Below are 22,835 nucleotides of genomic sequence, written 5' to 3'. Positions count from 1 at the left end.
GGTAAGGGAACGCTGAGCAGGAGAAAATGTCACACGCGCATCATACTTAATGCATACGGGTGTGTGTATGTTTGTATACGAACAAAAATTCTCCCATCGAACTGCGCGTGACCACTAAAATTTTAATTTCTCAACGAATATCAACAAAGCATGAGCAATAACAAATTCGATATTCAAACTGCAGTTTTTCAAAAGGAATGTTTGTTGTAACATTAGAAAATTGGCTCAAATTTATGCAATTTGCCACAATTCAAAGAAAAAATTTAATTGGTTGGAGGAACAAGTAAGAGGGGCATTGAGTACATTCACATGAAAGTAGTAAAGAGCGCTCAAAGTAGCGAAGCACGTGAGAGCCATTTCCTACATTTTTCTCTTTCTATCCAAAACAAGTGCGCGGTATGTATCTGTTTCATTTAGAATGTTATATGCTCAATCAATTTTGACAGCTCACGTGAAGCTGGGTTGCATTTTCTAATAGTTTTTCGTACCCAAACAAATGTTGGCTATTTTTCCAGTAAATATCTGGTCAGTCCATAAGTTCGCGCGTATTTTACCCATAATTTCACTTTGGCACGATTTTTGCATACAAAAAATTATTCTCAGTATTGAGAGGCATGGGTCAGCTCGGGTGACCTAAGTATCTTCGCTTCCACGAACTTTGGCCACTCTTTTGGGACCCACAAAAAACCCCACTGGGATGTTTGCCAGAGGGCTTCAAACTAAGAGGAGAACTTAAGGTCCAAACCTGATTGAAAAATAATCTAAAGGGATAGTAGGAACCTAAAGGTGTCAAACATTTATAAAGTGGGTGCTTCAATGACAAAACATAGAGATAATTAATTATTTATTATTATTATTATTAACATAGGGTTAATAACCGATATAATAAAGAATAATGAAATAAAACGTATATAAGTATTTTCAGTAATCGCTTTATTGTAAACCAAGTGAATCATAATTATTAACAAAACTGTTTTATTTTTATTGTAGTGCTTTATGATACTCAATGGTTTTTATTTGATTACCTGGTGAATATACAAACAAATCTGATGGTTTTCCAACACGGGAATAGGCAACATACAATTGACCATGTGAGAAACGTGGGTTTTCTAGATTAATTAAGGCTTGTGTTTTGTTATTCTTAACATATGTTTATATTCTGTTCTTAAAATATGTTTGTCTTCTGTTCTTCTTAAAATATGTTTGGATTTGTTCAGCCCTGAATGATTATTCTTAGAATTTACTTAACTATTTTTATTTATTATTTGTGAATGAAGTCATTCTTTAATTCATTCTGAAACTAAAACAAAAGAAAGAATATTGCGAGGCCAATCAAATCTATAGCTCTTACATTTTTTTTACTTTTCAATTTGGTCGGGTTCTCGATATTATCACTTCCAACGCGAACACGCACACACACAAAAGCGCAATATTTGTATGGCTGTTTTAGGGGTTTCCCGGAAATCATTCGAATTTTTCTCGCCGTAAAAACCATCCTTGGGCTTCAAGGAACATTAAAAAAAAAAATTGTTAAGATTGGTCCATGCGATGTTGAGTTATGCGCTTACAAACACATTTTGCAATTCATTTTTATATTATAGATTCTCAAGTCATTGGGTCTATTTGGATGATTCCCCAATTGTTTAATTATTGCTGCAAATAAATTAGCTCAATTTGAACTAAATTGTTTAATATTTCAATCTAAAAGTTTGTCAAAATAGTATTTATTTGTAAAACCGTATACATACATTTTCACTTAGGATTTTCATACAAATGTTATATTTTAAACTAAGTAGGGAGTCAAGAATGAAAATAAAATACCGCAGAATATTCCACTTATGAGCATTGCCCCAGCAAACATTCCAGCTTTGACTTGGTATTTTGGCTCAACAGTCTGTGGTGCATACATCATCGCCAAAGCACTGAAATAACCAGAGGTATAAGACATTATGACGGCGATTATCCAGTAAACCCAATCATTGCCTATAAGAACTGGCAGGTGCCTCTCAACATTGAGGGGCAAATAATTACAGAACAGGAATAGCGGTAAAAACACCAAGCGTGAAGAAACAGCTATGATCAAATATTTTGGTCCAGGCCATTGAATCCAATACGATGTCAAACTTCCAAGCATTGCAAATAGGTTAAAAGTTAAAAAACACGTATACTGAATAAACATAATAGGGTCATTTATGAAGAAGTCCGGCGATGAGACCTTGATATCGGAATGCACAGCAGGAAAAACTGCTAATGTTACGAAGAAAAGCATGAAAACATTGTACAGCTGTATGGATGCTGTTTTAAAGATAGTCCAATATGGTATTTCCGAGTTTTTTACACCTTCATCGTCGTCTTTTTTTCTTGAAAGTTGGTTGTATATAAAGAATTTGTTTAGTGGCAATGCAAAAAACGTGTCGAAGCACAGCAGTAAAACCACCATCGCTGTTATGAAGTAATAGATTGCTGCTGTCCTTATTGTAGAAAATATGTAATTGCTCGCAATGCTTATTAAAGATACGAAGAGGCCGCATATATTGCACCCCAATATAACGCCGCCAGTGTATCGAAAGGGGAACGTTGCAACCATTCCGTATATGGTATTCTGATAAACAGCCGCAGCAATATTTAAGACAACCACACTAGCCATTGTAATCCAAAAGAAGCCTCCCGGCCAGCTTGAGGAGTCGATCATGGCCATAACAACCGTTATCACGAATAATACCAACTCCACCAGAATGCTAATCCCCATTCGTATCGACAAATTTCCACCCAAGTTGAGGAAAACATTTAGCCAGTTAAATACCACATTCGGAATTTGCGCTGCGAAGCCCATGTATTGGAGGAAATTCGCTGCATAATTTGAAGCACTCGTTGAGTTTGAATCATTTTCTAGCTTGTAGTCAACAAAATAGCTTTTAGCGGTAATGAACATATTCCATGGCATTAACGTCCCAATACCGTGTACAATAAATATTAATAGCACCAAATTCCATTTGTCTTTAGGTGGCTCCATTTTTATGAAAAGCAGGAATTTTTTGATAACCAGCAAAAGTCTTCGGAAGAAAAGCCAACAAAATAATTTTATTCAATTGTTTGAAATGTTTTGAAGAACTTCAAATCGGGCTCGCACACAGAAATCTAAGAATTAGCTTACTTGATGATGTGCAAGAATAAAATTTATTGTTCAAATAAATAAAAAAAAAATTCAGAAATTATAAAAATCGAATAGTGGCACGTTGCTTTTGTAGCAGCGTGATTTTCCCACAATTTTGAATCCTGGATGGTAATCTTTGCTTGTTATAAATCTGTGTGAGTGAAAAAAAAATTTACTTGAAATATTTTCGTTAAACCCCATTTAGTGGTTCAAAAATATATGCTGTATCCATTCCAAAAAAATCTGAAAATAGTTTAAACTTAGTGAGAAATACATATATACATTTACATCCTCCGGAATAAAGCTCGTTTAATCATTTGATCCCCATTCAAGTTACATTTTACCAATCAACAAACATTACTCCCCCTACAGATATTAAATAACATATGCACAATTCTAAATATTAAATTTATTCTGATTTATTTTATTTTGTACATCCACTATATTAAATGTTCGATCTTTTGTTTTATTTTCGTACGTACCAAAAACAAGAATTTTTTTTCAATAAAAAAGTATGGCTAATATATTCTATTCACACACGTAAGCTACATTTACTAATGCTTTTCTAAAGCTTTTGTCAATAAATTATTCATGGTGACCAGAAGCGTACGCGGATCTTCAGCTAATCCAGCGCCGACCATAGCATTTGCGAAAAGCTGTTGAGTAACCAATTCCGCAAGCTCAGGATCACTTGTACGTAATTTATTCAGCTTTTTAATGATTTCGTGTCTATTAAGGAAAGGAAATATGGTAATATTACTGTAAAAATTTAGTTTCTATAAGAAAGACTTGTTTTGTATCATTACTTGGGATTTATTTCTAATTGTGGTTGCAGTAGGGCAAAGCGATTTTCTTCAGGCAACTGATGACTTTGGGTACGGATAAAATGTCGTGCTGCAGCCATTTCTTCGACTGTAATAACACAGGGATGCGTGTCTAGGCGTGTTGTCACTTTTACATTCGCCACTTTACCCTTCAACTGCTCTTGAATCCAAGGCAAGAGTTCATCTATCTGTGAATGCAACAAACTACCTTCCCCATAGTCGGTAATCTTTTCGGCTGTGCCATCCTCACGCATTTCTTTTTCAACAGATACTAGTTTTTTGCTTTGGAACGTACCCAATTGCATAAGAACCAGCTCATCGTAGGGCTCGTAACAGAACAGCACTTCCACGCCACGTTTTTTCAAGCTTTCATAATAAGGAGACGATTCAGCGAGAATGCGATTTGGTGCAGCTAGATAAAATATATCTTTTTGTTCACCAACATTAGTACAATAGTCTACAAGGGATATACGATTGCCATCGGCATTCTTAGATGATTCAAACCGCAAAAGTTTAGCAATGTTTTCCTTTTCATTGTGATCATTTGATGTAACAATTCCTTCTTTGAGAAATAGACCGTAATCCTTGTAGAATGCAGCATATTCTTCAGGTTGCTTATTGGCACGTTCCTGCAGAAAGCGCAATACACGACTTGCCAGCACGTTGGAAAGTTTTCTATAAAAATTATATACAATTTATTTTCGAGAGAGAAAATGAGAGTAACAGTTAATAAGCTTCACTCACTTGATCAACGCGCTATTCTGTAGCAGTTCACGACTTAGATTCAGAGGAATATCTTCGGAATCAACGACACCTGCAAAAAGTTAAAGGAGTAAATCAAGGTTCATGTTGATTGTAACATAAATATGTATTAATTAACCTTTTATGAATCGTAGCCATTTAGGTACCAGATTGTCGGTTTTCGATTGGATTAAAACTTTACGAGTGTAAAGTGCTACTCCCACATTGGCATCACGCGTCAAATCGAATAAACCTGGTTTGCCTTCAGGGAAGTATAACAAAGCGCGTATACTAAGTGGTACATCAGTCTGAGTGTAATTGTAAAATTAGCTAATTTAGTTACATTTCAACTTGAACTGCTTTAAAATACCTTATAATGCAGCACAAAACGCGGCGTGTCAAAGGTATTACCAATGAATCGGTAGAATTCATTATGCTGCTCTTGCGATACATCTTTCGGTTCCATCAGCCACAATGGCTGAATATCGTTGGCGCGCTGACCGTTTAGGAAAATCGGTGATCCGACAAAATTACTATACTTTTTGATCACCGCTAAATTTTTAGGTAATTATCGCTTAATTTTTTTTAAACAATGGTTTAATATATTATATTAACCTCTAATGCGATCTTCATCGGCATATTCTCTGCACTCGGGTTTTAAATGTATGACAATTTTAGTACCATGTGACACACCATCAGCCTCTTGAATTTCGTATGATCCAGAACCATCGGATGCCCAACGCAATCCCTGTGAATTCACTTTCGAAGAGCGCGTAAATACTTCCACTTTATCTGCCACCATGAAAGCGGAATAGAAGCCAACTCCGAATTGACCAATAATATTTGATGGGTTTTCTGCGCCGCCACCTTCCTCTTTTATTTGCTCTAGAAATTTTTTAGAACCGCTACGAGCTATCATACCTAGATTATTAATAAGCTCCTCGCGCGTCATGCCAATACCGGTATCCTGAGAAAGTATTTTTGTTGAATCTCTTTCGTAATATATGAATATATTTACAACGTTTTACCTGAATCGTTAATTGCATCGACTGTTTTTCAGTAGCAATATGGATCTCCAATGGACGATCGGTAGCTTCGTAATTTTTCTCATTTTCTCCCGCTGTGTGAACGGTGTAACGAAATTTTTCCAACGCATCGCTGGCGTTTGAAATTAATTCACGCACAAAGACTTCGTTTTCCGAATACAATGAGCGAGCTACAATATCCAAAAGCATACGTGTTTCTGCTTGGAATTCATGCTTATCAACTTCGCCTACCGGCTTTTCTGTTTGTCTGATTATTGTGTGAAAACGTGATTTTTCATCTACTGTCGCAGATGCCGATTCCGAGCTCACACATCGCGCGAATTGAAGACCTGCAAAATGGTGGTACTTAGAGAATTCAGATTTTCAAAGTTATCAAGGACAAATGGCTTACTATTTCTTCCCAAGTGTTGGTTCCACCGAAATGACCACCCCGTCTGCGGGCTACCGAGAGCACGCGTTGCATAACGTTGCACGTGCGCGGATGAATTGATAACACGACAGAGACGTGACGTAAATGACATCCTCCTTAAAATTTACGCTAATATTTACAATTTTTTTGTTGACAACTTTTATCCAAATATGAAAATCAAGTCCAGAATCCTCATCCAATTCACATGTGAAATTTTCTTTTGACAGCACTGTGTCGTCGTTTTACAAAATCAAATGTTTGAGGGAAATTCACAATAGACACACATAGACGGTGTTTTTTTTTTTAATAAGGGCTCCGATTTCAGCGGACTGAAGTACATTTTAAGTAGCTATTCATAAAATTTATTGATTATAATCCCACATCTATACCTTCTACTAAATGTGTCTTCACATCTGGCCAATTTCTGTTGGCTTTGTCCCGTTTTCTCATGTGTGCAACCTGCTGTCTTAGCATTTCATTTTCAAAAGCGCATCAAGTTAATCCAAGGATAAGAGATTACCAAGTTTGCTGTTGTTGTTGTTGTTGTAGCAGCATTAACATTCCCCATATTTACATACGGGGAATGCTGCTGGAGTGACAGTCCTTGGCCGGATATAAATCCGGGTCGTTTCGGTAACGTAGAACCGACTGTCGTGTTGCTATTTAGCTGTGGTGAAAAAGAAAATTGTCGCTTGAGGATTCGGCAGCCGATCATTTCAAACAATCAGTCGTTGTTCAATAGCAACGAAGCAATATGAGCGAATACCAAGGATGATGAACTACTCAAGAGTACTCAATTCGCCTTGAGAGAATACTTGATTGATTTTTTCGTGTATAACTAACATAATCATATCGCCAGCCGAAGTTTGACTAATCATTTCACATATTCACACACTCGTCCAATCAGTCGTTGTTCGCACGGCAACGATGTGTCCTTGGTTGATTTTTTTCGTACATCACCAGCACGATCTCAGCTTTTTTGTAAGCGCACCCCAAGTGCACATCAGCTGATTCTGTCAAGTTTGCTCAGATGCGAATAACGGTCTGCTAAAGAGCTAACCTTTAAATATTCTCACCATGAAGTGAATCGGATCGTTGTATTCGCGGATGAAAATGGCACAAAATGAAACTTATGTTTTAACAGAAGTTTTTTCACAAAATCTGTAGGAGATGTATATGTGCGTTAAAAATTAAAAAAAAAAAATTAGAGATAATTCAGACAGAAATGGATACAAAAATTGTGTATAGATAAAACTAAAAATTTTTTAAAAGGCACAAGGAATAGTTGCCGCTTGGAGAAAAATACATTTTCCATCGTTCACCCATCATTTGAGCCTTACGAGCGAACGGTCCAGGTAGCATTACACTTGTTGGACGTCCATCATATTTGACACTTGTCAACTAGACAGCTGGAGTATATGAACAGACAAGAAATGGAGCGCGTAAAGATCAAAATACAGATTTCCATGATTTAAAATTTTTTTTTTTTCTAGTGAAAAAGTTATTTAAAAAAAAATTGAATCATTAGTTTTGCGTCACCTTGTATTTTGTAGAATTTACGAACTACTGAAAAGCTTCTAAAATATTGTAGGAAGTCTGATTATGTGGTCTGACTGATTTGTTGATGATTACTTTTGCACCACCTTGTAATTAGAAAGTCTTGAGAACTCTACCCTTCTACCAGGGTCTAAGAGACAGCCTGCGAATTATTTTAGTGGCAGCAATCATGAATATCGTTTATTGTCAAGATTTCCAAACCGATAAGTATTAAAACAGGAGAAGCTTCCTGGTTTGTTGTTCCACTAAGTATTATCACCATATATTTTAAAAATTCCCTTCCATATGCTCATAACTGCTATGCTTCCTTGAAGGAGTTGATGCTAGTAAAAATAGCCCACAATGTGCTGTAAAGAAATTTACATTTCGTTTTAATACGAGGTACCCTCCTGGCGGGTGTATGAATATGTGGACATTTTTTTTGTAAAGAATGCAAATAAGAAGTTCTCAGGTCTGAGAAACATTTCACATGTATGTATGTCCACATCTATTTATACTACGATGTATAGACAATTTGTTTGCTCCGCAAAGGCTTTAAATTGCAGTGAGGCATACAATTTTTTTGATTATTTTAATTTAACCATAACCATAAAAGCTGGTATTATCAAATCACGCGTACTTCGTAAAAACAATGTATGTAGCTGTTTGGGCATACATTTGTATTGATAGTGAATACGGGTTATCGAATTTGATTACAATTAAATTCTAGAGCAGCTAACAATATTCGTTCAATTTGGCAGGAAACGATAACACAAATAATATTATAGCCAAATATTCTCCCCGGCAAAAAGTTAGCAGTTTTATGATAAGACAATGTTTACCTTTGTATGTATGTATTTTTTAGCTGCATGGTGTTAATTTTGAACTACGGGTTTGCACAGTGAATTTAGTCACGCAATCACGCCAAAGCCAAATTCATATAAACAAGTACACATCTATGTGCATATGTATCTACGTGTGTATGTATATTTGCTTAAGCATTTTCGTCATATGAGTGATCATATCAAAAGTTTCAGGAATGGCATTGATATCTAATCGCACATTAAAACCTGTTAATACCATACATACATACATATGTGTAATGTGAGTACCCAGTTGGAAACAGACACCTAACACTATGCAAGCTGCATGCATGACTTGGAAAATCGTCGGCGACCTCCGCTGATTTTTCCAATGACTTTGTAAATTAACTGTCACGTTTGTGTGACCTCCTTCTGTATGCAGGACCCTCAGCCCGATACGCCACTCATTACGCCATTCACACTAAGTTGCTCTCTACAGAATTCTTATTCTATTCTGACTCAACACTTGAAGTTACATATCTTCTTGCTTCTTTCGATGACTTGTCACGCATGGCATAACCGTTAGACTATCATGAGACAAATTATGATGCTATCGTCTTTAAGCATTTACATAAATAAATAAATAAGTTGTTACTGCTTTCGCTTTAATTTTTTCCGCAAACTAATTTTCGGTATCTGTTTTTCAATGTGCTGGTTTTACTCGCTTGGCAAATTTACGTAATAACTTTAAAATTGCAAAGCGTATCAGACCGATTGACGATTACTTTCACTGATTTTTACTTCTGGAGTTCCCCGAACTTGACGGCGCTTTCACTGACAGGATGAATTATTTTTGACCAGGTTATAGGTTTTTGTTTCCTGGAAATATTAAATATCTACGGCTCATATTCAGGACATGTTCGTCAGATAAAAACATACTCTGGGAATGTTTGTTTTAAACGAACCGCGCACGTGAGAACCGGCCCATATTTTTTTCTTATGTTGGTAGGACTGTAAGACACACATCTGTCACTTTTTAGCGCCATCAGATCATTTGTGAAATGCTGTACGTCGTAAACGGCCGGAAACGTGGGCAAACAATTCTTGGATTTTGCATGATGATAACGCGCCATCGCACCGAGCCCAAATTGTGCTGGATTATTTGACCAAACACCTAATATGACTCCGTGGACTCTTTTTGTTTTCCAAGTTGGAGTTACCACTTCGTGGAAGGAGATTTCAGCCGATAGAGGCGTTCAAAGAGAATGCGACGAAGGAGCTAAAGGCTTACCAGGGGTGCATGGAGGACTGGGTTAAACGTTGGCACATGTGTGTTGATTCAGACGGGTCATATTTGGAAGGAGATAAAATCAATTTGGCTGAAATTTAACTCTTCTTTGCGTTATTATTTAAACATTCCCGGTACTCTCTAATCATAGGTTATACTTTTCCAAAAACATTGGCCCGCTAGATGACGATGTTATTCAGATATTTCGAAAAATCGTATTTTTATCCATTTTAGTGCAAATACAGATTGGATGTTACTTACACAGAATGGCTTACCTCTACTAAATTTTAACTCTTAGATATTGCGAAAGTTTGTGTGTTCAAAATACGAATGTGAATTAAAAGATTACTGGCAATTTATATTGAAAAACATTGGGAGCAGACTGAATCAGAATGAAACTGTTTTTTTTTTGAGAACTTCCGTAGGGTAGTCACGCACCAATCCATTCGGTTACGGCGATTCCACGCCACTCGGTTCTACGTTACCAAAACGACCCGGATATATATCCGGCCAAAGACTGTCACTCCAGCAGCATTCCCCTTATGTAAGTAACAACAACAACAGCTACGGCGGCACCCATTTATATTAATTCACTCTTAGATCACATCGTTGACTGCTGGAGTGACATTCCTTCGCCGGATATAAATCCGGGTCGTTCCGGTAACGTAGATCCGGCCGCAGTGGGAACTCACGTCGTTGAATTATTTGATAGCACTGTTATCGATGAGCTATTTTCCAACTGGTTATGTTATTTATGCACATACAAGCGCATTTTTGAATTCTCTTTAAGTGGGAGGCACGTGCTCCCCTAGCTAAAGTCAGCTGTTCACCGGTTCGTCGCTTGTTTGCCTGCAATTTACCCAGTATTAAGTAATTTCTTTTATCACACTACACATTTGTCTTGGCTGGAACAAATCTATTTACCTACCTACCCCTCTTCGATACACGCAATCCATTGCGCGCACATAGAAACTAAACAATTTTCGAGTAACTTACCCAAACAGATAGACTTGAAATTAGTTAGTAGCCTTAGTAACGAGAAAAGTGCGAAAGTTAATTAACAGTTTGGCGGAAGGGCACTCTGATGTTAATTCGTTAAAATCAACAAAAATTGTTTGGAGATTATGTTTGTACATACAAAGTTTATTTGTGAGATTTCTAACTTTCCGGAAAGTCAGCAACTTGATCAGCTGATTTTGTTGTCACAAGGCATTTGGAAAAACTTACCTTGCGAGGCTCAGCAAATTCATATGAATTTAAAGAAACACCAGAATTTTATACAATCAATTTACAATTCTATATATTTTTTTAATAATAATATTACTCGTACAATACGTAGTTTTATGTGTATATGTATGGGTGTGTAATTACATTAGAGATTCTTGTTGATTAATAATTACAATGCTATAACTATTGATAAATATGTATGTATGTATGTATGCATGGTTGCTTCGTTTAAGCTTACGCAATACCAGATATATGTATGTATGAATGTTTGCATGTACGCATGTATGTATGTAGGTATATAGTAAGTACCATACCGAAATCTCATTTTTTCACTGCCATACTGTAATGGCTGTAATTGATTAAACAACTGTGAGATTAACGAATAACTAAGTCAAATAATGAATTGTTATAAAGAAATGCGCATATGTATGTATATATGTATATTTCCATGGTTCACGCCCATAAACATGCATATTTAATTATAATATAAAAGGTGGTATGTTTTAAAACATTTGCGCTCTTAAATTTCAATACAGTGGGGTGTTTTTTTTTTAATATAATAATTTTTTATTTTTTTATTTTCCGTTAATACATAAAATTTTCGCATGTGAAATTTTAGCAGTTGTTTACTAAACTATTTACCTTGCATGTTTCATAAAAAACAAAATTAATTGGAAAATATGTCATTACACGACGCACAATGTGTGCATCCACTACATGGAAAGGCTCTATTTACAATATAAAATACACGTATTTTTACTTGCACGACACATAAAAGCGAAATATGTTTGTATATAAGTACATATGCATGTACATATGTATGATGTTTAAAATTTAATTTTTTTAATACGTTATTCTCGTAAATGAAAAGGTTACCGGGAGACTGTGTTTTCGGTAGATTGCTTCTTTTACTTATTACCACATAAATGTTTCAAGTCTTCGCAAAATTAGATCTTTCGCTAGATTAATAATGATGGCGGATCAATTATGCAATTACTCAAAATATATTTAAACCATAGGAATTTAGTCAATCAGAATAATGCAGAATGAGGAGGACATGCTTGAGCGCATGATAAAATAAGTAGTAAGGTACAACAACAGCTTTCTGATTCCTGCGAGCCGCAGATATTTTACTACTGCATGCCAAATGGCGCCCGCCATCGGAAAACGATTGCTTCTACCATTTCATGTTTAATGTCTATAGTGGGCATTGAATTTGACCCAACCAAATGGTAGTTACGCTCAAATTCACGGCCGACGTAAGAATAGTCTGCGCGGAATTTTCCTTAATGTGCATGTTGGCACAAAATTAATCATCCTATCGGTAGATTTATAATTTTTGACGCTTGTGAACTGCAGTGAACAGTTGTGGTATACAAATAGGCAGGCAATGGAGCGCTGGAAGTCCAAATAAAGATTTCCATCACTCAAAATCATTTATTTTATTTAGTAAGAAAATTAAAATATTTCAAAACAGAATTGGACTAATTTTGCGCCACCTTTTATTTTGTAAAATTCTCGAACTACTGGGAAGCTTCCAAAATATTGTATGTAGGAACTCTGACTATACGATCCTACCTTGGTAACTTACATATGTCGATACTAATAAGCCAATAAACCTACATTAGTTCTATATTTTATACTGATGCGGATAAATCTAATTACGCAGGCTCCTAATTGAATTTACATTGAATTCATTAGACAAACACAAGCATCAAATCAATCCTTCTGTGCGGCGCAGAGACATGGAAAGTCACTGAGGCGGTCTACAATAATTTATTTGTTTTTATTAACAAATGCCTACAAATAATCTGCCGAGCTTTCTAGCCAAACACCACTTTAAATGAAGACCTCTGTGCGCTCACGAACAGTATGCCCAGCAGCTCGGAAATCAAAAGCAAAAAATGGAGCTGGTGGCGCTTCGAAAAGACAATACCGATATTGCGAAAATGGCGTTCGAGTGAAGTCCACAAGGGGAGAGAGCGCGTAGTCGGCCGAAGATGATGTGGGTGCGAGTGGTGCATATTTAAAGCGAAAGGTTTGGTTCCTGGAGTCAAATAAGACGTTGAAAGGGGCTAGTCTCCGCCCTATGCTCTGACTGAGAGTGGAACATTTTTAAATTGTGTCCTTTATTTAAATTTGAATTGCATCTTGTAATTAATTATTGAATGTATTAAATTGAATTGCTCCAAGGAATAAATAAATAAATAAACAAAAATACGCGCTTTGATTTTCCGCTTGGCCGATTAGGCTTTAGAAATGCCTTACTGTCTTATTTTAGGTAAACCAAATTTAAAAATTGATGCCTAGTCAAATCATAAGACTCGAACAAATTCGAACACAAATATTCTATGTAAATGTGCTATTGAAAAAAGTTATATGAGCACGAAAGCAAGAGAAGGAATTTTTTCGATGTTCGAAAAGTTCGTTCGCTCAAATATTGGCCTAAATTAAAAGCCATTAAAACGTAGTTTAATTGCCGCTAAGGGTGTAAACTCAACTGATTTATTTTGCTATATTTATGGACGCGATTGGCTCCAATAGGAGTTAAAGGAAAAAATATGATAAACTATACTATAAAGGTGAATGTCTGTACGTTGTCCGCGCATCACTACGAAACGACAACACCAAATGACATAAAAATTTATATACATTAATATTTTCACCCAATGAAGGTTATAGGTAGGTATGTTTTTATGATGGAACTCCCTTCCCACAGCCCCTAGGCCGCGCCACCACTCTCATTCGTCACTAATAATCGAATATTTGCTTAAATTTAATCTAAAAAATCTTAGTTTTTCCTATTTCCCACTATTTATAGCACACTCTAGACTTCATAATCCGCATAAGCTGTTCAACTATGACCCAAATGCAAAGTTCAAAAACGGTTTGAGATAGAAAATTAATAAAAATAATTTTGCTTTATATTTTTCTGATTCGTTGTTTTGATTTTATTCAACGAGACATAGCAACGGATGCCGGGTTATGGTTATTAATAAAAAATTATTTTCTATGAAATTATTATTTGTAATTCTTTTATATACATACATATCCCAAATCCCTCAAAACTACTCCTACGCGAGCGGGGCCGCGGGTTAAAGCTAGTATATACATATAAATGAATATTCGGCTCATGTGTAAAGGCAGTATTGTTGTACGGAAGCGAAACATGGCTGGTCTCTAACAGCATCACACGGAGGCTACAATCCTTCATCAACAAATGCCTCCGCATCATGTGCAGAAATTCTGGCCAAACACCATCAGTAGCGACGCACTGTGGAGATTAATGAACGAGGATCCCATTCTTCGGCAAATCAAACGCAGAAAGTGGCGATGGATAGGTCATACACTGAGAAAACCACCAGATAGCATCACGAGGACGGCACTTGACTGGAACCCCCTGTGTAACTTGGCGAGCCCCTAAGCTCCCGAGAGGAGTGAACAAGGAAAAAAAAAATAAATAAAATATACGGATGCATAGGCGTTTTACGAAGAATACCGCAACAGCTCCTGGTTGAAAGAAAACAGAAGATTGCGCGACGCGCAGTGAATTTGACGTAGTTTTGTATGAATTTTTTTTACTATTGTACAAATAACTTTTTCTTTCCGTTCTCTGCTTTATTAAATTCTTTGCTTACATTAGCCCTTTGCAACTATTTATTTTTACAAAAACTGACTATTTTGACACATCTCATCTACAAGGACGTCACTTCAATTTTTCACTGCGCAATTTTTTATTCCATCACATTTGGCAGCAACTTTCCCTTTAATACCCAGTGCTCTTGGAACTCCAAAACTGTAGTCCCGCTAGCTCTCAGCAGCTGTACCTTACTACCCTTTCCATCATATACTCGTAGAAATACAAGGTGTCGCAAAATTAATCACCCTATCAGAAGATTTATAATTTTCACAAATGGTGTCGTAGTCATATTTGACACTTGTGAGCTAGACAGCTGCAGTATATAAACAGACAAGCAGTGGAGCGCGTAAAGATCTAAATAAAGATTTCCATCACTCAAAATCATTTTTTTGATTTAGTAAAAAAGTTATTAAAACAAAATGGGACGATTAATTTTGCGCCACCTTCTATTTTTCGTCTTCTTTCTGCTGGGCGCAATAGCCGCTTTTGCGATTTTGGACGATTTTACCTACCCAAAATTTAAGCCAAAATTAATCCTTTAATTTAAAATAGAGCAAACTGTGTTTTTCACTCAAATGTAACTGAGCAAAATAAAAATGAAAAACATTTTTTAAATTTTTTGAAAAATTTAACATTCAGAATAAACGAACTTCCGCGATTTCTCTTTGTGACTAAAACTGCTAAGCCATTTGTTCCTTATGCCAAGATTTACATCAATTTGCGAATTTTTGCTTTCTGTTGCATTGTAAAAAAGTTAAATTTATTTCCCTTTTCTTTTTTGGTATTTTTTGTTTTTGTCAGTTGTCCTGTGTCTGTGCACTGTCTTTAATGTTTAATGTTTTGTATTTGTTTTTGTTCTTCATACTTTAATTGTAATTTTTTCAACTTTCAGTTTTCCCATGCAAAATTTGAGGTAGTTCTCTACGCTTTGTCTAGCTGTCAGTTTTAATTGAAAATATTTGTGTATGTATGTATGTATCTATGTATGTTTTGTTTTTCAATTGATGCTTTTGTGAGTTTTTAAAATTTCCCAAGTTTTGAATTAGTTCATTACAAGTACTTTATTTTAGTCGTTTTCGTAGTACACATTTTTTGCGGTTTTTATTTTTATTTTCGACTGCTATAACTTATAATATGTAAGTTTTGTATTTTTATGATCGAGTTTTAAAAATTTGAAGGCAAATTTTGTGCGTTTGGTTTAATTTGATTTTTTACCATTTTACCATCTTACTATTGTAGACATTGAAATAAGTTTATAAAATATGTCGCTTTTTCACTTCGACTCTCTCGAACGTCTTATTTGGAATTTTCAAAATTATCAATAGGTTCGATTTTCCAAAGACAAAAGTAGCATATGATGAAATATTTATAGATGAGGTAGTTGTATTTACACTGAGCTCGGTAATCTTTAAATTTGTTAATTCAAATTTTTTACGTTTTTTCGTTTATATTTTTTACAAAGTTCTGTTTAGAAAAAATAGCTTTAGAAATCAAAACTAACAAATCATCAGACTAACAAATTCGGCGTAAGTGCAGCTAGTAATTCGCTTATGTGAAGACTTTCTAAGTAAAAGTGGTTTGCTTAACTAAAGGAACGGTACACTCATAACTCACCGCTGCTGTTAATTTTCTATAATTAAAAAAATTATCATTTTTGGTGCCGGTTTAAAAGCCGGTCGCTATATTATGAAAGCGGTTTACAAGCTCCAGATTATTTGACCGCTTTAAGTCTAAAATTAGTAAATAGATATTTTTTCGAAATATGAATTTATTTTATGTATTAGCTGATTGTTTTCAAATTATTGCTTTGTGTTACGCCAACGATTGAATTTTACTGTTGAGGTCGAGGCGCATTGAACAGGTAGTGGGAGTGGAGCAGCTGATTTGAGATTTCGCATTTTATTTGGTCTCTCGCAAAGAGATGCCTGAGGTGCTCTAATAGGGGTTAAAGGAAAAAAATATTTATAGATTAATAGATAAAAATATTTAGTATCTCTGTTGTCAAATTTTGTTTGTAGAGTTTGACACTCTAGGGATTAAAAAAATATAAAATACATTGCTTTTGTTCTTTGCTGTTGCTGAAAAGAACTCTCTTTACTCTCTTCACGTGGAACGAGCTGCGCTATATGTATAGCTCAAAACCGTGTACGTTGGCAAAGAGGCGTGGCTGACGGCTTATGCTCCACTAGGTGTTAAAGGAAAAAAGTAATATAAATTTAGTTGTTTTTGCTCTACTGCTTATACCTGTTCAATGCACTTGGATTGATATCATAATAAAAAATAAAAATAGAAGGTAGTTCCATTTCAAATTTTTTAGAAGGATTCAGGCATGATTTGCACACATTTGAAGCGGTGTTGCCACGTTGGCAGTAATAAATACAAGTTATGGTATGAGAGATGCGAGCTTCTAATATTATTAATGGGGGTTTTCATTCGAAATTACCCATAATTGTAATATTTTCTTATACAAGATGGCACTAAATTAATCACCCTATGGGAGGATGTTAAAATGTTTGTAAATGCTGTCGTACGTCAACCATATTTGACATTTGAGCATAAGACAGCTGCAGTATACAAAGAGACAAGGAGCGCGTAAAGGTAGAAATAAAGATTTCCATCCTTCAAAATAATGTTTTTTTAATTAGTAAAATAATTTTTTTTTACTAAAATAACTTTTTTTTGTTGAAATAATTAAAAATTTTATTTTATTTATTTTTTATTATTTTTTATTTTATAAAATAATTTTGCGCCACTTTGTATATTACTCTAAAATGCCAATTTTTTATACTTTTTTGACATTTTATAGTGCAAAACCAACAACGAAATACACACCGTGTGATGTTTTTGCTCGGCGGCTGTTACCTGTTTCATGTGCCTTGGGTCTTAGTCCTTGTAGACGATGGCAGACAGAATAGTTCACTGAACAATTTTCACGGACACTGATTTTTTCTTTTTTTATTTTTTGATTGCAATATTTTAAACAACAATGGAAAAATACATAATTTATTTATTTGAGCTGATAGCTTGATTTTTATGGAGTGCCATAATGCCACCAAAATCAAATGGCGACGCGACCAAAATAATTGTCTGGAACTACCCTCTTTTTTTTTATCGTGTTTATGATTGTTGATATGATAACGAAATTAATCCAGCAAAGAATTAAGAAAAAACCACCTAAATAAAGTTAAACGAAAAATCATTAAAATAAATAAAAATGTAAATAATATAAAAATGATGCGTATAAAAAATTAAAGTCTATTAAAGAAAGAGGGAAATGAGATAAAAAATTAAAGAATGGGAAGGGTAAAATAAAGAAATGGTGAATTGATAAAATAATTAAATAAACATAAAACAGAAATTATTTAAATAAAATGAAATTAAATATGAGAGTAATAAAAAAAAGATAAATAAAGAAATAAAAAAATAGTTGCCATTTTTTTTGCAATTTGATAACTTAAATGAATTAGCAAATAACATGAATTCATTAAAGTAAAAAATATGAATTTAATCATATTATTAATAATTAGTAATATAAAGCAATGTAATTGAAAAATTACAAAAAAAAAAATAGTAATAAAAATACAATGTAAAAAGAAGACAAATTGAATTTGAATGATATAAAAAATAATTAAAACAAAATTCTTTTAATGCCGGAAATAAAATTTTTATTATTATTATTTTTAGATCCAGCGTTGGGAACTTTGTAAAGTTAATTTAACAATAAATTTAATATTATATTGTAAAAAATAAACTGCCTCAAAATAAACTGCTTTATTTTACATTTAACTTATTTTTGAAAAATAATAAGTAAAAAAATTTATTTCATTTTAATTTAGCAAAGAACGAAATTATGTCAAATGAAATTAATTATAAATTCTGCATAATATAAGACAAATCTACGTAAAGGGAATTTAAAAAGATTAAAAAGGAAATTAAAAACAACAAAAAATGTTTCATTTGATAAAATTAATCAAATAAAATTTTAAAATTAATATAAAAAAACTAAAAATATAAATAATATAAAACCAAAATTTTTACGAATACCAATATTTTATCATTAATCCATAAGTAATAAAAAAAAATGTTGCATTAAACCTAAGGTATTGAATTTTGGTTAAAAAAAACTATTAAAATACTTATTGGTAAACAATAATTTTATTAATTTTATTTATTAAATTTTATTAATTAAATAAATTTTTAATTTTATTAATCAAGTTAATTTGCAAGGGGTTAGGGGTAGTCAGAGGCCAGAAAAAATGATGATTTTCAATCATTTCTTTTTTCTAGTCAATCGCTTTATTTTACAAAAACAAAAACATAGCACCAATACATCATGTTTCGACTTGACTTAAGCAAAATTTCAACAAAAAAGTGCGTGTAGAGTAGTACACATAACAGAAGTGAAACTTTCAAGGGAGACAAAGAAAGAGAGAGAGACCCGAGAGAGAATGAGTGAGAGAGAGAGAGAAAGAATATATATCTAAATAAATTCACAATATTTGCAGAGAATACACATAGACAAAATTTACAAAAAACGGAGAAGGGTCGACCGGTGTAGGTAAACGCTGGACACAAATCGTGGCAACAACGCGCACTACTCCGAGCGTTTATCACCCCCACAAACGCAGCGATTCCAGGACCGCAGCAACGGCACAAATTACCGCAAGGCAATATCGATAAATGCGACGCCGGAATGGATGGCACTTTGTAGTACGCACAAGCACTAGCCAGGAAACGTAAATAAGCGCCAAAAAGTATGCACCAAAAAAAAACCCCAAAAAATTGGGACAAAAAAACCCCAAACAGTAGGCACCAAAAATATATTTCCTACAAGTTTGCACCAACAAACAAGCGCCAAAAAGTAGGCAGTGTTATTTCTCACTAGAAATTAGCAACCCCAAGGAAAAACTCAGGACAAATAGCCTAAAGTGTATCTAAGATATATATAAGGTATAGTTCTCTCTCTCCTTTTCCTCTACGTTATATCTTTTTCTCTCTCGCGGATCGAAAATGCCCAAAACGTAAATTTTACTCTCCATTCTCGCTCGTTCATCGACACCTAAGAAGTTTCACTTCAAAAATTGATTAGAAAAAATTAGCTATATGAAAACTGAAGTACAGAAATTTTGTAATCTAAACCACTGAAGTAATGAATTAATAAATAATGAATCGTAAACAAAAACAAGAATGAAAAAATTATAAGTTTTATGAACGCTGAAGTAGAGAAATTTAAAAATCTAGTTACATGCAAAAAAAAACAACAAATTATATTGTATGAAAACTGAAGTAGTGAATTTTTGTAATCAAATAAAAGAAAAAAAAAACGGGAATAAAAAAATGTTTGTATATGAAAACTGAAATTATAAATTTTTTGTAATAAAAAAGTTATATGAAAACTGAAGAAACGAATTTTTGTAACCAAAAAACCAAAAAAAGGAATAAAAAAATTAGTTAAGTGAAAACTTAAGTAATGAATTTTTGCAATAAAATGAGTGAAAAAATGGGTTAAAAAAATGTGTATCAAACAACGTAATCAAGAACAAACAAAAATTCGTTATATTAATGACAACAAAAAAAAAAAATGTATAATGTATGAAAAATATCGCCTGAAATAAAGCAAAATAAAAGAAATTTTTATCGAAATCTTAAAGTTCGTTTGCTATTAATGAAGAAGTTATGATGAAACAAAAAATAATTATTTTTAAATATTTTATATGGTTGTGTAATTGCTTTTCAAACATTTTAGGGCCGAATGTTAGATCTCTCATTAATTCTTTTAAGTTATTATTACTATTTTTATTATTTTTCGTGTTGCTTACCCTATTAAAGCCACATTGGCTTGTGTTACTGATTAACATACATAAGTAATATTCTTCTTATATTTCCTTTCTTGTAATTGTCATACTAATTTTTTTTTTATATTTTTTGTTTGTTTTTTAGCTTTTCAGATTTTCACACATACACTTACTCGTAAATTGTTATGCACATAACTATTTTAATGATTTAAGTGAATAGTTCACTACTTTTTATTAAGCATTACTCATAATTATAGTTGCAACATCAATATCTGAGTGTGTGTGTTAGTACATACATTCTAGTATTTATTTTATTTTTAATTTGTCACGACACATTTACATACACATATACCGTCTGATTACTTTGCAAAAAAATATTATACTTTACTCACTTACACTATTTATTTAGGCTCTACTCGACAACATTTATGATTATATTTATTGTTGCTTGCTTACACATACACATATGTACATATTATATGGTGTCAATATGTATGCGAATTCTACGCTCAAATCGACTTTGATTTGCTTTTATAATTCCCCTTGTCTCAATTACTTTGAAGTTTTTGTCTGCACTCACAATTTTTAAACTAAAGTTATCAGTCAGTTTCTTTAATTTGGCAGTGATGATATATATTACTTTTTATTATTGAGTTTTATTTTAAAACTACCCTTTTTGAGTTTTATTTTAAAACTACGCTTTTTTTAATTTTTACATACTTTTTCTTGCAGTCCTACTGGGTTTTCTCTTTTTTCTACATCTTATTTACAGATTCAATTTTTTCTTTGCTTAATATTTTTTATGCATTAAATACAATATTTATTTAGAGTATTCAACAAAAGAGTGACCGGTTTTAAGTTTCTAATTGGAAGAGGCCGTTTATCTCAACGAAATCTGGAAGCAATTTTAGTATGCATGTGAATGTGAAACTATTTCTTTTTATAAAAATAACTGAAAATACATATTTCTGATATTTTCTCGCAGTAGTTTGCAGAATATTATGCATTGTGTGTATGTATGTATTTTTATATGTACACAAGGCGGCGCAAAATTAATCACCCTAACGGATCAATCATATTTGACACTTGCGAACTCAAGTGAACAGCTGCGGTATAGGCGTACAAGCAGACAAGCAGTGGAGCGCGGAAAGGTCAAAAAAAGATTTCCATCACAGAATCGTTTTTTTTTTAATTAGTAAAAAAGTTGTTGAAAAATAAAATTGGATAGTTAATCTTGCGCCACCTTGTACTTATGTATGTATGTACATGTTTAAGAAAATTTAATGAAGTATGTAAGTTTGTATGTGGCATAGAAATGATAGCTCCTTACTTTGAAACTTTTTGCTTTGTTCATAAATTTAAATATGTAAATTTCTCAATAAATTTTATTTGATCCATACATTTTTGCTTCGCATGCGCCATTTATAATGGTAAATAATTTAAGTTTTTAATTTTTTTTTAAATTTATGTTTTTATAAAAATAAAAAAAAACTATCAATACTCCAGCTTCAGATATTTATAGAATTTTATTTTTTCTTTGGAATTCTCAAAATTTTTTAATTTTTATTTTATTTTTTTTCATTATTTATTTTTTTAATTATTATTTTTTCATTATTAAAAAAGTCTCAGTAGCTCTGCAACAGAAACTTTTTACTGGAGTTATCACTTTCGTGCCTGTCTTCATGAAAATTGTATAAAATCAATTAGTTGTTTACTTTTCTTTCAAATGAAATTTCAACTAAATATTTATCTAGTCTTGTTGTTGAAAATATTTACAATTGATTTCACAAAATGGAACGCAATGGCTGTTAATGACCAGTAATCAACCAGTAATTACGTGTCATCAATCAATTAAATTACATTCATGCATTATTGCTAGCGTTGTCAAAATCGTATAAGCAGTTATGTATGTGTGTATGTACGTACATGACAAAGTAAAATACAGTAAAACTTGTGTAATTAGCTCAGAAAATTAGACTTTGATTTAGCTTTCAAAATGGGGGAATTCAAAAATTACTGCCTGTGCCAATAATATTATGAACTGCAGCGCTATGTGAGAATGGTTGAATTTCATAAAATTCATATTCACTTATTTTTCTTTACGCTTCTGCCATACGATTTTTCAATAAAAAAATTCCCACTCTCATATGATATCAAATCAATTCAAAGAACAAACAGCATCCCGCTAAGTTGATGCCAAAGCATGTTGCGCAACATTTGTTGTTGAAACATTCACATGGCCGCAACGCCGTGTTGCTCACCACTTGCTGGGCATCTTTACGCGCCTGCACATAGATGAGCAAACAAAAAAGCAGCAAACTTTTTCAACGAAATTGGTTAGCATGAGAAGTTGTGACCATTGTCACAGGGTT

General features: G+C 33.4%; 2 protein-coding genes across 2 annotated transcripts; both read right to left on the bottom strand.

The window, feature by feature from the left end:
- Positions 1-1,700: 1,700 nt before the first annotated feature.
- LOC128868110 (equilibrative nucleoside transporter 1-like) lies at positions 1,701-3,137 on the bottom strand. Its single transcript, XM_054109862.1, has one exon. The coding sequence runs from the start codon at positions 3,011-3,013 to the stop codon at positions 1,784-1,786; it is 1,230 nt and encodes a 409-aa protein (XP_053965837.1). The 5' UTR covers positions 3,014-3,137; the 3' UTR covers positions 1,701-1,783.
- Positions 3,138-3,543: 406 nt separating this feature from the next.
- LOC128868109 (heat shock protein 75 kDa, mitochondrial) lies at positions 3,544-6,433 on the bottom strand. The gene is made up of 8 exons (XM_054109861.1): positions 6,157-6,433; positions 5,748-6,094; positions 5,335-5,686; positions 5,090-5,271; positions 4,859-5,027; positions 4,723-4,792; positions 3,961-4,653; positions 3,544-3,883 (listed from the first exon to the last, which is right to left on the bottom strand). The coding sequence occupies exons 1-8, from the start codon at positions 6,284-6,286 to the stop codon at positions 3,709-3,711; spliced, it is 2,118 nt and encodes a 705-aa protein (XP_053965836.1). The 5' UTR covers positions 6,287-6,433; the 3' UTR covers positions 3,544-3,708.
- Between the last annotated feature and the right edge of the window lie 16,402 nt (positions 6,434-22,835).

The sequence above is a fragment of the Anastrepha ludens genome, chromosome 6 (assembly GCF_028408465.1).
Source record: "Anastrepha ludens isolate Willacy chromosome 6, idAnaLude1.1, whole genome shotgun sequence".
NCBI classification, from domain to species: Eukaryota; Metazoa; Arthropoda; class Insecta; order Diptera; family Tephritidae; genus Anastrepha; species Anastrepha ludens.
This window is presented reverse-complemented; position numbering and strand designations above follow the sequence as displayed.

Excerpts from the sequence above, each read along its gene's own strand:
- LOC128868110 (XM_054109862.1), bottom strand. The coding sequence starts at position 3,013 with ATGGAGCCACCTAAAGACAAATGGAATTTGGTGCTATTAATATTTATT.
- LOC128868109 (XM_054109861.1), bottom strand. The coding sequence starts at position 6,286 with ATGTCATTTACGTCACGTCTCTGTCGTGTTATCAATTCATCCGCGCAC. Across the intron at positions 5,687-5,747 it reads CGATGCAATTAACGATTCAG|GATACCGGTATTGGCATGAC; the intron begins GTAAAACGTTGT and ends ATACTTTCTCAG. Across the intron at positions 4,793-4,858 it reads ATGGCTACGATTCATAAAAG|GTGTCGTTGATTCCGAAGAT; the intron begins GTTAATTAATAC and ends AACTTTTTGCAG.